Source organism: Mastigoproctus giganteus, chromosome 1, assembly GCF_048544385.1.
Source record: "Mastigoproctus giganteus isolate SK-2022 chromosome 1, ASM4854438v1, whole genome shotgun sequence".
Classification (NCBI taxonomy): domain Eukaryota; kingdom Metazoa; phylum Arthropoda; class Arachnida; order Uropygi; family Thelyphonidae; genus Mastigoproctus; species Mastigoproctus giganteus.
This window is the reverse complement of record NC_143575.1, coordinates 75346701-75361336: the sequence shown is the minus strand read 5'-3', so window position 1 is coordinate 75361336 and position 14636 is coordinate 75346701. Positions and strand designations below refer to the sequence as shown.

Sequence of the window (14636 nt, the reverse complement as noted above, 5' to 3'; positions counted from 1 at the left end):
TGAGCAAAACAGAAGATCAACAACAAATATTAATAAAGAAGTAAATTGTATATGGCAATTTTTAGAATAAATTTTTCTTGAATATTTGTATAATAATTTATTTTTATTTTTTATGTAATCTGTGGGCGCCTCCGTAGCCAGGTGGGCAGGAGCGGCAGTGCGTAGCACACGCTTCTTGATTAGACCAGGGTTCGAGCCTGTGACCACCAAATACGGACGATGCGGAAAGGTCCGGGAATGACCACCGCATATCCCCGGAGCAATATGGCCTTAGTTGCTAATGTTCCTAAAAACCAAATAACAACAACATGTAATCTGTGATTATTGTGTACCTTTTCTAGAAGAGTTTGTTTTTATATTGTAGGATGTTTTGTGATATGGGAAATATTTCATGTTATTTTTTATTTGCAATATTAAAATTTTATCATGAATAAAAAAAATATATATATATCCATTATATTTCCCTAGTTGTTAAAAAAATAATAAAAAAGAGAGAGATGAATAAAAAAGCGGTGCGTGTACCAAGCATGCGCGGTAGATGGCTTTATGTGAATCCGCATTTCTTTTAGGTATTTTGATTTGGATATTGATTACGAAATAATAGAGCTTTTGTATTGTAAATATTTTATTGAACATTCACAATTTCTGGAAGACAAGATACAATGGATTTATGATAGCTAAAGTAATTGATGTGTACCTGCGATTGCAACGTATCTGATTGTCTAGAAAACAGCGTTGATTGAAGTACCAACCGTGTAGTGTTTTTTTGGCTGATGCTACATAAGCTTGTATGCTTGCTTTCTTGCATCACATGCCACTATTACTACTACTACTATTACGACATACGTAGCTGTTCGGGGCACCTAACAATGGACCTTTACGAAAATGTGAGATGAAAAAATAAATCATTGACAAATATTTGTATTGTTGCAGTCATACTTACCTCAGGAAGTATGATTGTGACGTTATACTATTAAACTATCTAAAGTTAGAACTCGAGATACTATCGTATCCATGTATCATCGTAAAGGGGGGGGAGGGTGTTATGTTTGTTGTTGTTGTTTGTTATTTGGTTTTTAGGAGCATTAGCAACTAAGGCCATATTGCTCCGGGATGTGCGGTGGTCATTCTCTGACCTTTCCGCATCCTCCGTATTTGGTGGTGACGGGCTCGAACCCAGTTCTAATCAAGGAGCATGTGCTACGCACTGGTGCTCCTTCCCACCTGGCTACGGAGGCGCCTGGGGGGTGTTATGATGACCAGGATGACTCGAGATATCATACCGGTCACAAAAAATGCGTCATGCGTTCTAATCACACTACTCGTGAGTGCTCGGTGTAGACTAGTAGTGTGAGAGTGAGAAGCGAGTCTGGCGGAATTCTGCCGCAGATGACGTCACAGAAGTGACGTCATCTGCGGCAGGAATCCCCAAGGATGTTTCACATCAAAAAGTTGGCAAAATCGTGAGCCCATTGTTAAAATATTCACAGCTCACCACTAGAGGGACATGTAGAGTAATCCAAAGTTTCTTTAAAATTGAACCAATAGAAATTTTTTTTCCATACTTATCACAAAGGCATCAGTATATACTGTATATTGTATATCTTAAGCACTGGATATTATGTTTTTTGCTGTGCACTGATTGGAGGAATGAATGGGAATGTGGTAGTTTGGCAGAAGTGAAATGCTTTCAGTGCAATGCATAAAAGTTTTTTTGTTTTTTTATCATGAATTTTTACTGTTTGCTAACTTGCTTGTAGTGTAGCACATTGCAATATTAGTTAACTTGTTTAGTAAATCTTATTCGGTGTCTGATAGTAATTGAAGTTTTGAATTATAAAGCTAAATAGATTTTATATAGTCATTTGGTTTGAACCAAATATTATTATTCATATTTATATTTTTATTCATATCTTTCATATCTTCTATTTGTATGCTTAATGAATTGCGAGGATAAGAATCCAGGTGTCCCTATTGTGAAAGAAGAATTCCTAGAATATTTGTTTCAGTCTTCAGTGATGGCTGGCAAGTGTTGTAGAAACTGTATTGCCATAGAGACATGGATTTTCTCATGAAGTTTATTTAATAATGATCAATGAATAAATACTCATATTCAACATAAGACTTATAGAGGTTATAATTATGTCATATACACTATTAAATCTGAATTCTATAATAATTCTTATTATACAATTCAGATTGTTAGTTTTAAAGTCAGTATGACCATAATTAATGAGGAGAATTTAACTTTGTTTGTAATATAGCTACTACTACTACTACTTTTTTTTTTTGTAGAGGATGCTTATCATCAGCAAGCTGTTATTGATGGTGAAGCTGCTCTTCTAGATATTCTTGACACTGCTGGACAGGTATCAAAATAATATGATATAGTTTAATGTATATTATATTAATTATATTAATATAGTGTATATATTATTGCAATTTGTTATTTTTAAACAGAACAACATGACAGTTATTTCTCCCCCCACCCACAGATCACATGGGTGGATCTAGTGAGCGATAAGATGTATGTTAACTGCCAAAGAGCAACTAGGAATATGAGGTGTCAGTTTGCTGTTTGCCAGGTGAAAAACCTGAGCTACCAGGAGAAAGAAACCAAGAAACTTTTACCTGAGACCAGCTAACTCAGCCACTTTGAGTAAAGCACATAAAAATTCCTTGCATCATTGATGGGATTCAAACTCATGCCTTTTCTACAGTGTGGAAGATGGTGATTATAACCAACTTGCTTCTGGCAAGAGACCAATGGACTATACCAGATTTAAGTAGAATTCTGGTGCACATATTTTTAGAGGCTGCAAAAATAAGGCTGCAGATACCTTGAATGAACAGTAATTGTGCTATTCTGTGGTCAGCTGCAGTTTTGAGAACTCTGGACCGAATATGCCACTGCACCAAGATTAATCTGCCTTGCTTGTGTATAGGACAGAGTGAAGGAATTTGTTTATGTTCTACCCCCCCCCAAATAAGGCACTCATCAGTATCATATATGTACCAGTGGTAACCAATTAATTTTCTTAGTAGTCCATTTCAGTAGAAAAAAGTAACATATCATGATCCAAATTCCTTCGTGAAATAAAATTAATAAAACTTCAATTAAATATTGTGGTAACATATTTTTATTTCATTTTAACATGGAAGACAAATAAAGTTGCATTCAGTATAACGTATGGTCAATTTTTTTTTTAAATGTCACATGTCAGATTAAGGGAACTTGCAAAAATGCAAAACTAAAACAATTGCTTTATGCAAAACAACAATAAAAGTATTCACTTAGGTTCAGACCAACCACAGTCAGTGAAAAATTGTTGCTGGTCCACCACTTGATGACTTATACATATATTTCAGACTTGCTTTTGTAATGCTTTGAAGATTACCATATCTGTTATACAGTAATGTATAGTAAGACCCGTGGGGGGGGATACATTCTAAGACCTACCGTGGATGGCTGAAACTACCCCATATAATGGGTATAAACAGATATTTTGCAAGTCGTAAGTAATCCACAAGAACCAGTGTTATAAATCGTCATTGGGAGATTAGTGTACCTATTATCTTGCAACTCCCGCTGTCTTCATACCTACCGCTCAAAACAAAAAAAAAAAAAAAAAAAGAGACCAAATGTTTAGTTTGATTTAGTGCATCGCGTTGATTGTTGTTCTGTCGCACCACAAAAGGACAAATTTTGTTTCGTTATTTATGTCAGGGGGGTGCCTCCATAGCCAGGTGGGCAGAAGCAGCAGTGCATAGCACACGCTTCTTGATTAGACTGGGGTTCGAGCCCGTGACCATCAAATATGGAGGATGCAGAAAGGTCAGGTAATGACCACCACATATCCCTGGAGCAATATGGCCTTAGTTGCTAATGCTCCTAAAAACCAAACAACAACAACAACATATGTCAGGGATGTTGGAATTTTTTTTTATAGTAATTTTTTTTTTTTTTTTTTTGTTTAGAAATCGCAAAAATGATGGGCAAACACAAGAGTTGTGCTTTCAATTAAACAAAAACTTGAAATTATTCAAAAGTTTAAAAACGGTGCATCTGTTAAATCTCAAAGAACCATTATAATGTTAATGACCAAAAAATACACAACATTGTAAAAAATAAAGGGAAGATATTAGATTTAAAATCAACATCGTAAAAAATAAAGGGAAGCTATTAGATTTAAAATCAACATCGTAAAAAATAAAGGGAAGCATCGTATTGGACACGCGAGTAGTACGTGTTAAGTTTTTTTTCTGTGGTTAACCGCGGGTAACTAAATCAGCAGATAAGAGGGGCGCAACTGTATATTTAACATTTATTTTACTGTTTATAGGAAACATCGCATTTATGGGTAGAATTTTTTTCAGCCTGGTCTGTACTTGTTAACAAGGAGAGACTGCTTCTACAGAGATGGGATACACTTAAATAGAAAGGGTGCAAGAATATTTGCTTATGCTATTGAGGCAGTGTTAGGTGGGTCGGAAAACTGCTAGCTTGGGGGAATACAAGGACTAATAGATTAACAGTAGCCACTGGCAGAGGTGAAAGTGATTCTTGCACTGCTTCCATTGGAATGAGCAGTAGCCTGAAAAACAAGATGCAGGATATTTCAGAGACTGCTGGGAGTCATTGTGGTACAAGTAAATACATGGGTTGTGTTAGAGTAGCTAAGAATAGGAACAGGTGCATGTATACTTGCGTGTACACCAATGCTAGGAGTTTGATAAATAAATTTGATGAATTTGAGGTATTGCTCAAAACATCAAAGGCAGATATTGTTGGGATATCAGAGACGTGGTGTCACATAGATATAAGAAATGCAAAACCTGGAATTTGGGGAGTACAATGTGTACAGAAAGGAAAGACAGGATGGGAAGGGAGGACGGGTTATGCTATTAGTTAAGAAATACATAAAATCCAAGGAAGTGAAGCCAGTCGACATCATTGGACAGTGCAGTGTTGAGTCAGTTTGGTGTGACATAAGCATTGGGAGATCAAAATTGAGAGTAGGAGTGTGTTATAGGCCTAATGACTCTGATGAGTATAATAAGAAACTGTACAGGGAAATAGAGTGGGCCAGTAAATCAGTAAAATTTTTATATATCACCTGGTTTTGACGCATTATAGCCTTAGTAGCTAATGCGCCAATAAAACCCAAGAACCAACCAACCAGTAAATCAGAGAGTCTTATAATAGGGGATTTTAATTTCCCAGATATTGACTGGAATTTGTGGGTTGGTCACTCACACACTAGGAAGGCTTTTGTGGATTTATTGAATGATTGTTTTCTACATCAGCATGTTTGGGAGGCAACTAGAGGGAGTAATACTTTTGATCTGATTATCATTAGTGATTCTTCATGCATTAAGAATCTGCAGATAAAGGAACCACTAGGTGGCAGTGATCACAGTGTGCTGAAGTGGGATTTACTCAAAGAGGTAACTACTATCAGGGGTAAAGGGAAGGGTTTTTGCTTTCGTAAAGTGGTTACGGTGGGCTGAGACAATATTTAAATTCTATACAGTGGGACCAACTGATGATGTTACCAACAGCAAATTCAAAATGGGAAGCATTCAAAGAACTTATCTTGGAAGCTACTAGGCTTTACATACCAATGAAGAAATATTGTTCAAGGTTTAGGCCTAAATGGATGTCAGATGAACTAATGAGACATATGGCAGAGAAGAAAAATGCATGGGATACAAATAAATTAATGGGTGACATGGAAGCCTATGATAGATGTAAGCTGGTCTGTAATCAAGTCACAAAGGAGGTTAGGCAGGCAAAGGCAGATTATGAGAAATCCTTGGCAAAGGATGCAAAGAAAAACAGAAAAGAGTTCTTTACGTATGTAAACTGTAGAAGGAAAGGGATGAATCAGATTGGTCCACTGGATATTGATGGTTCAACAGTTGAGGATCCTGCTCAGATGGCTAACAAACTAAACGAGTATTTTGCATCTACATTCACACATGAAGAGTTATTCAGGAAGAGAAATGCCAGAGGTGAAGTAAACTCTGACAGTGAGCTAGATGATTTTGTAATAACTGAGAGGAAAGTGGAGGAGTAATTGTTGAGGATAAACATAAAAAAGGCACCCGGGGTGGATGGGATCTATCCAGTTATATTAAAGGAAGCAGCAAAGGAAGTAAGCAAACCCTTAGCCATAATTATGAGAGCTTCCTTGGACTCAGGGGAGGTACTCATTGACTGTAGATGTTCAAATGTGACCCCAATTCACAAAGGAGGATCAAAAGGCGACACACGTAATTATAGACCTGTTAGTTTAACTTCTGTTCCAGGAAAATTAATGGAGGCACTGGTGAAAGAAGCACTGCAGGATCATCTAGACTAGACTTCAGTTATGGCTTGGACACAGTATGGTTTTTGTTAAGGGAAAGTTTTGCCTGACCAATTTGATTGGATACTATGATGCAGTCACAAAAGAACTGGATGCAGGGAATAACTTTGATATCATATATTTGGACCTTAGAAAGGCTTTTGATACTGTTGCACGTGGAAGACTGCTGCACAAATTGGAGCAGTGTGGCATTGGAGGCAAATTGCTGCTATGGATAAAGGGATGTTTGAGGGGGAGAAGGCAAAGAGTGGTAATCAATGGACACTGCTCATCGTGGACTAATGTTATTAGTGGAGTCCCTCAGGGTTCAGTGTTGGGTCCATTATTGTTTTCTGTATTTATAAATGATATTGATGATATTATATCAAGCTTAATGTCCAAGTTTGCAGACGATACAAAGTTTGGCAGGGTTTCATCTTTTATTTGAGGATAATTTATCTTTTGAGCTTTCGAAGAATCATCCTTTATTTATGAGAATAATTTCACTGATGTAAACTGAACAACCATTTGGATTAGAAGATTTAAAACAGTAACGTAACCAAGGAAATGAGAATAAAAATCATGCAGTCATCCCATTTTGTATTGCAAGATCACGAGGCTAAGAATGGATGTGATTAGGAGCATTAAAGTTTAAAAATATACAAGGTAAGCTGGTTATTAAAATTATTATTTAATCCATTTCAGTTATTAACATGTGGAAGAAGCTTCTGGAGGAACAGGATTACCGAGATCCATGGAACTCTCTTTTTAAAATTATAACTAACAAGCATAGTTTAACGGATATAACTTGCACTAATGGTGCTGGTAGTAGCCAGACTTACTTGGACCGAGTCTGTGAGTAAAATATTGGATGATCTCTTTCCGGTTGGAATAGATCCATGTACAAAGCAACAGATGCAGATGGTATTGGAGAATACCCAGTATGATTCAGAAGAACTGGAGGAAAAATTTACCTTAAACGAGATAAAAGAAGCCATGGACCATGTGAAGGAGAGTAAGTAGCTGGGTCTTGGCAAAGTACAAGTTATTGTTGTGAAAAAAGTCCTTTCAGTTAAAACCTGAATTGTATGTGGAATTGTAGAATAAATGTATGGTAGAGGGTGCCTTCCCATCTTGCTGGAAAGAAGCTCAAATTAAATTGATTGTTAAAAGTTTAGATCGAATGTTGAATGAAACTGGAGCATATTGGCCTATTGCTTTGCTCCCACTCTTAGGGAAGGTATATGAACGGTTATGTGTAAACCGATTGATGATTATGAATGAAAACAAACAGATGGCCTCAGTAAACCAATATGGGTTTAAGCAAGGTTATTCAACTGGGGATGCGATGTATAAGTTGGTTCAGACATTGGAGCAGAGTAGTTATCGATATGCTAGGGATATTTTTAGATTTAAAAGGAGCATTTGATCATTTATGGTGGGAAGGTATCCTTGCCAGAAATAGAAGAACTGGATGTTCAAATAAGTTGTTTAGTGTATATAAGAATTGTTTCTCTTGATAGAGAAGTAGTGGTTAAAACTAAATATGCTAAGATAACTAAGAAAGTATATTGTGCATGTCTGCAAGTCTCGGTGATTGGCCCCTTTGCATGGAATATGGTATTTGATGAGTTTTTGAATCTCTCTATACCCAAAGTAGAAATTATAGCATATGCTGATGATTTAGCATTGTTTATAGAAGGAAGTGCTAGATCTCAGATTGAGAAAAAAGCTGAGGAGACATTAAAAGTTTTGAAGGAATGGTTAAAATTATTTAAATTAGAAATTTCTAAGGATAAGGCTGTTCAGATGTTGTTATTTGGTTTTTAGGAGCATTAGAAACTAAGGCCATATTGCTCCGGGGATATGCGGTGGTCATTCCCTGACCTTTTTGCATCCTCCATATTTGGTGGTCACGGGCTCGAACCCCAGTTTAATCAAGAAGCATGTGCTACGCACTGCTCCTGCCCACCTGGCTACAGAGGCGCCACTGTTCAGATGTTACTCAGGGGTAAGTTAAGTATGAATCGGGCCCCAACCGTGAGGCTTCAGTGTGATGCTGTCCGATATGTTAAGACTACAAAATATTTAGGCATACTTTTGGAAGAACAGCTCTTATTTACGGAGCATGTGATATTTTTTAAGATTATATTGAGATTTTTTAAGATTAAGTTTAAATTAGAACTCTGTACACCACACTCCGGAGGATAGTAAGGGCTGATTGGGGTATTAAAGGTAGAGCAATAAGTCTAATATATGAATGTTTATTTGTGCCCATAGTTGCTTATGCTTCTGGAGCTTGGGTACATCAAGTGGAGAAAGTTGAAATACAAAAATATTTATTGCAGACTCAAAGATTTGCTTTGTTAGGAATAACAAGGGCATGTCAGATGGTCTCCTCCGAGGCCTTACAGATTATATCTGGAAGAATTCCTGTCCAGTTCCTGGTTCTGCTGGTAGGAATGTTGTATTATACAAAGAGAAATGTAAATAAAACAATAATGGGTTTAACGTCATGTCCTGATAGAGAGAAACTTTATTCAAAATTTGATGTTAAGTCAGAAAAAGAAGCAATTTTTACAATCTATAATGTAGATATGGCAAGAGAGATAGGAACAAACTGAAAAAGGAAGAACAACTTTTATGTTTGTACCAAGAGTTGATATTATAGATGTCAAGAGAAAGACATGACTGCAATTTGGATTAAATGCAGACATTCCTGCTTACAGGCTATGGATTGGCATTAAGGTTGAAACAACTTGGGTTAAGGAATAGTGAGATGTGTGCTTGTGGGGTGCCTGAGTCATCTGAACTCGTCATGTTAGAATGCCATTGCTATTTTGATCTGAGATCTAAGTTGGAAAGATCTATTGGCACACTGTAGAAAGAGACACTCTGGGTTTATTCACGACAGACATCTGTTCTCTTATTTCAATGATTATGTAAGTGCAGTGTTTATGAGACGACATGCTTTTAATTTAGATAGTGGAAGCCCTGCTCCCAGTGCCAGGGACGGAAACCCGGATGATTGAGATCGGTCGGATACGATCAAAGTCAAATTATCTCTCATCTGAAGCTAAGCGGCTGAAATTTACTAATGTTGTTTGATTTGAGTTTATTTGACGTTTATTCAAAATTATATGAGTTCTAAAACCTAAGAATTGTATCCTATTAAGTCCATAGCCATGGATGGGCTTGGGCCCAGGAAATGGCTGAGCTTAATGGTGCCTTAAATTATTGTTATTATTTTTATAATCCATTTTGTTGACCTTCCAAGAAATATATTATATGCCATTTGAGAACACCCAGACACATTAGACTATAAAACCCCAATAAACAGCATGAATGTGGGATTTTTTTCATTTTCTTCACCAGAGTTATGCCTTAATTTAAATTGTATCTGGGTGTGCTCAGATGACCTCCCCCCCACTCCATGACGTAGACTATATACTATATTCTCTATCAAGTCAATATCAGGAATGGACAAATTAAATTCTGTTTCAACATCTTGCTAAAATTTTAGCAGCCCAGCATAAAATAATTGCAAAATTTGCTTGTACATACCTGTACAAAGCAATAAAGTGCATTATACTTGACTTTTAGCAGCTACATTAGTCCGTCTTGATTATGCTTAATATTTTTTATCTATATTTTTGTATTTTATTTTAATTTAATAACCTTTTACATTTTATAGTTACTCTACAACAGTGCTGGCTTTTACTGTTTGGAAAAGGTGTCCCTTTGTGTATGAAAATACGAGTTTTATAGATTGTACATTTCCAGATATTTGGGGCACTGACATTATTATTATTATTATTATTGTTGCTCTTATATTATTTCTATCTGATTGGGGGATTCCACTCCATGACGGGTACTGCTACCAAGTATACAGGGTGGTTGTAATGTCTGGTGTTACTGTTGGTTGAGGAAATCTCTAACTATCCTACAGGTGTTCAGGATTGCGACTTTCTGGAGTTCCTTGTAGGCGTTCTCTGGGAGACCTATTGCTGCTAGGCTGCTATGTAGAGTCTTGGGCACCATACCGGTGGTTGACACGATGATCGATACTTCTTGCATATGCCACCTCCTTGACTTCATGTCTCAGGTTCGTGTACTTCCTAATTTTTTCCTCATGGGTTTTCTGGACATTGCTAGTGTTGGGCACCGCTATGTCAATCAGGTAGGTAGCCTTTTCCATCTTGTCCACAAGGGTTATGTCCGTTCTGTTATGCGGGATGGTCTTATCCGTTATTATGGCACGGTCCCAGTACAACTTGTGGGTTCGGGTCTCTAATACTGCCTGGGGTTCGTACTTGTAGTTTAGTACACTTTCTTTGGTCAGTGGGTATTTCCTCGCTAGCTTCTGATGTATTATCCTGGCTACCTGGTCATGTCTATGAGTGTACTCAGTCTGGGTGATCACCTTGCAACCCGTGGTGATGTGTTGGATCGTTTCTGAGGCCATGTGGCGTCGTCAACATGTGTCATCTGACATTCCAGGCTCCTTTGTCATGTATTTTCTATAGTTTCTGTTGTTGATTACTTGGTCTTGGATGGCCAACATGAATCCTTCAGTCTCGGGGAAGAGCATCCCGCTTGTGAGCCATGCATTGGATGCAGTGTTATCGATATGATCTTGATGGAGGTCATTGTAGTGTCTGCCATGGAGTGTCTTCTTTGCCCATCTTTCTAATTTCGTTTCTTGTGCTGTCTGGGTGGGTGGGTGGGGGTTCCCCGCTTAGGTTGAGTGGGTTATACCACTTATCTTCCTTATGGCCTGGTGGAGTGGTGCTGTGTTGTTCTCGAAGTAATCCTTCAGGTTAACTATCACTGTTTTCTGTTGCTCTCTCAGGTCTATCAGTCCCCTTCCTCCCTCTTTCTGAGCTATATTGTCAGTCTCTCCACTGCTAACTTCGGGTGGTGTTGCCAGCTCTTGGTCATCATTGTCCTTGTCTTTCACATGATATCTTCTAGCTCGGTGTTAGTCCAGTCTGTGACCCCGAGGGTGTACATTAGTACTGGAGCTGCATAGATGTTTATGGCTTTAACTGTGTTCCCTTTGTTCAATTTTGCTTTCAGCAGGGTTCTGAGTCTCTGATGAAATTTTTGATCAGGCACTTCTTGATTTCCTTGTGCTCTAACTGCTGAGTCTGCATCATCCCTAGGTATTTGTAGGTCTCTCCTTCTGTCATAGCTTCGATCTCTTTACCAGTCAGCAGCTGGTAGTTTCAGCTAACTAATTTTCCCTGGTCCAGTATGTGGGTCTTGTATTTGTCTAGACCAAATGCCATCCTGATGTCCTTGCTGAATTCTTCGGTGATCCGGAGTAGTTGCTGGAGTTGCTTCTCACTTGCTGCATAGAGGTTGATGTCATCCATGTACATCAGGTGAATCCTTCAGTCTCATGCTCCTAAAAATCAGCATGAATCCTTCAGTCTCAGGGAAGAGCATCCCGCTCACAAGCGGGACGCTCTTCCCCGAGACTGAAGGATTCATTATTATTATTATTATTATTAGCTATGTGGTGCAAGGAAGCCTGAGGCTTATGCTGCACTAGCCAAAAAAAAAATTCACGAGTTACCCTGAGAGAGAGAGAGAGAGAGAGAGAGAGAGAGAGAGAGAGAGAGAGAGAGAGAGAGAGAGAGAGAGAGAGGTAGAAGGAAATCACCAAGAAAGAGAAGAATGATGATATCCAGCTCAGGGTGTACCAAACCCATACTCACCAGATGTGAGCCGTTTGAGCATCGTTAAGTTATTCATTCTGTTTGTTTGCAACAGATACTGTCATTGAAACTGTACATCCCAAAATTGAAAAGTAAACAGTTAAGAAAGGGAGGAAAAAAAACTAATTTTTTTATTTCTTTCTTTTTCTTTATTTTCATTTTCTTCGATGATTGATTCTCTTTGATGCGTGTTTCTCAGTAACAGAGATTCCCACTTCCAAATTCCAATGTTTGTTTGTTATTTGGTTTTTAGGAGCAGTAGCAACTAAGGCCATATTGCTCTGGGATATGCGGTGGTCATTCCCTGACCTTTCTGCATTCTCCGTATTTGGTGGTGACGGGCTCGAACCCCGGTCTAATCAAGAAGCGTGTGCTATGCACTGCTGCTCCTTCCCACCTGGCTACAGAGGCGCCTCCAAATTCCAATGATTCACAGGTATACCTCATATATAAAATAAAAGTATCACATAAAGAAATATAAAAGCCTTAACTTTTTGTTCCTAAATGCAGAATATTCACTTGGATCATTGGTCAAACCTTGGAAACAAGAAGACTGCTATTGAGAATGCTCACCCAACAAAGTTGCCAGTGATGAAGTCTGCAATTGAGAAATGAAACAGAGGATGGCACAGTGTTACCAGAAGCCCAGGAGATATATCTTATATTTAGGAAACATTTTAGATAATGTGTGTATTGTGTTACATTTAAGATGTAGTCAGTTACCAAATAATGTACTTCAGGGGGTTAAAAACTTCTGTTCTGTACTCAAGAAGTATTTATCGTAACCTCACCATGTTTATAGAATATAAGTTCTGGGATTTGTGTAGCAGTTAATTTTGAGGTGAGACAGGTATGCAGAGGATATGAGTGAACTTGGCAATATGAAATTTGGCACCAGGGTATAGAAGAATATAAATAAGTCCTGAACTTTTGAAAAGCATTGGAGGAGTTGTTCTTGATTTGTTGCATTGTTTTTCTAAGTGGGAAAATGGAGAGGGGGTATTGAATGTGAATCAAATCTAAAACTGTCCCAGGGATCAACAAAATACGTGCTGAAAATTTGATGTCAATCCTACTTTTCCTTTTCAATTAATGGCCAAAACATATTTTCATAGATTTCTTTGGGATTGGAGAGGGGATGTGGAATTGCACGTGGTTCTAAAAACTTCCCAGAGAATTGCAAGGCACACTGAGTTTTCTGTTGATCCAAGTTTTCATTCTCAAGTAATGCTCAATATTCAAAACAAATTTATATAGAATTGGCGTTGGGAGTGGGGAGCTGGAGGGATTTCTCATACTGTATAATCAATTCATAGATGGGTGATGGTACTTAACTGAGAATAAGTAAAAGTATAATTCTTTCTTTGGGAAGGTTACTTATTCAAAATGCATGGGTAGGGCAACTTTTGATATTACAAAAGTATCCTCATCATGAAATGTTCGTGTAACAATGCCTTTTATGCAGATGTTTGCTTTTTAGCACTTACTGTATGTTAGTTACTTCTAGGTGACTATGAGAATGTACCCTGAAAATTTCATTCCATGACTTTTCCCCAATGGTATTATACCTAAAAATCAAACTTATTTCTGTTCATATATAGAGAACTCAAAATATTCATCATCATCAAACTCTAAAGGCTTCGCCTTGTCGCTGCAACCATACATCTCTGTATACTGCTGAATATTTCATTTCCTCATATCCCCTAAAGTTCATTTTCCTCATTAGGTTTTCCAAAATTTTCTTCCTTGGTCGTCCCCTTCCTTTCTTTCCCAATATTTTCCCTTCTGAGATATTCACTAAAAATTTGTTATGTCTTAGGGTGTGTCCTAAAAATTTAGATTGTCTTTTTGCTGTCGCTTTTCTTGAATCTCTTTCAAGACAGATTCGTTGGATCGTAGCTCAGTCCAGCTAATCCTCAACATCCTCCTCCAGACCCACATCTCCAATGCCTCCAGTTTCTTGATACCTTGCTTGCATAATGTCCAGGTTTCATTTCCATTCAGCAGCACACTCCAAATGAATGACTTAGCAAACTTTTTCCTGGTCTCCCTGTCGATGTGTCTGCTGGTTAGAATATTATGGGGGGGGGGGGAATTACAGAATTTTATTGACCTGATTTTGATCAAATCAACAGATGGTTTAAAAAATGTTTCTAAAAGACACAAATATAAGATGTCTTTAAAATATAACCATTTTTAAGCTAAAAAAAAGCAGTTAACATCTCTTTAAGTAAAAATTTTTGATGCTATTGGTTGTAAACCCAGCATGTTGAGATTGAACCAACATTGATAAAAGGATACAGGGTGTTATATCAAGACTGGGAGAATAGTTAATGACTAATACCGAGCAGAATTCCTTAAGAACAACTTGGATAGGCTTGCTGACACTTTTCTGGCTTGGATCAGCATTGAGCCTGCTTGATCCATTCAAAGCCTTAAACACTCAATCAGATCACTTCACGGGTGTCTAATCTTTAGATCAGTGGTTCTCAAACTTTTTAATGTGTGGACACCCTAAATCCATTATGAAAAATTCCCAGCACCGGGTGCATGGGCGTTGGCA

The 14636-nt window shown here is 37.7% G+C and overlaps 1 protein-coding gene across 2 annotated transcripts in view; it reads left to right on the top strand.

The window, feature by feature from the left end:
* LOC150090897 (GTP-binding protein Rit2-like) overlaps window positions 1-14636 on the top strand; it is a 130146-nt gene that overhangs the window by 58860 nt on the left and 56650 nt on the right. For both annotated transcript variants that reach the window (XM_090380552.1, XM_090380542.1), the window contains one exon: window positions 2296-2369. In XM_090380552.1, the coding sequence (XP_090236678.1) occupies window positions 2296-2369 (74 nt within the window). The remainder of the gene's footprint in view (window positions 1-2295; window positions 2370-14636) is intronic.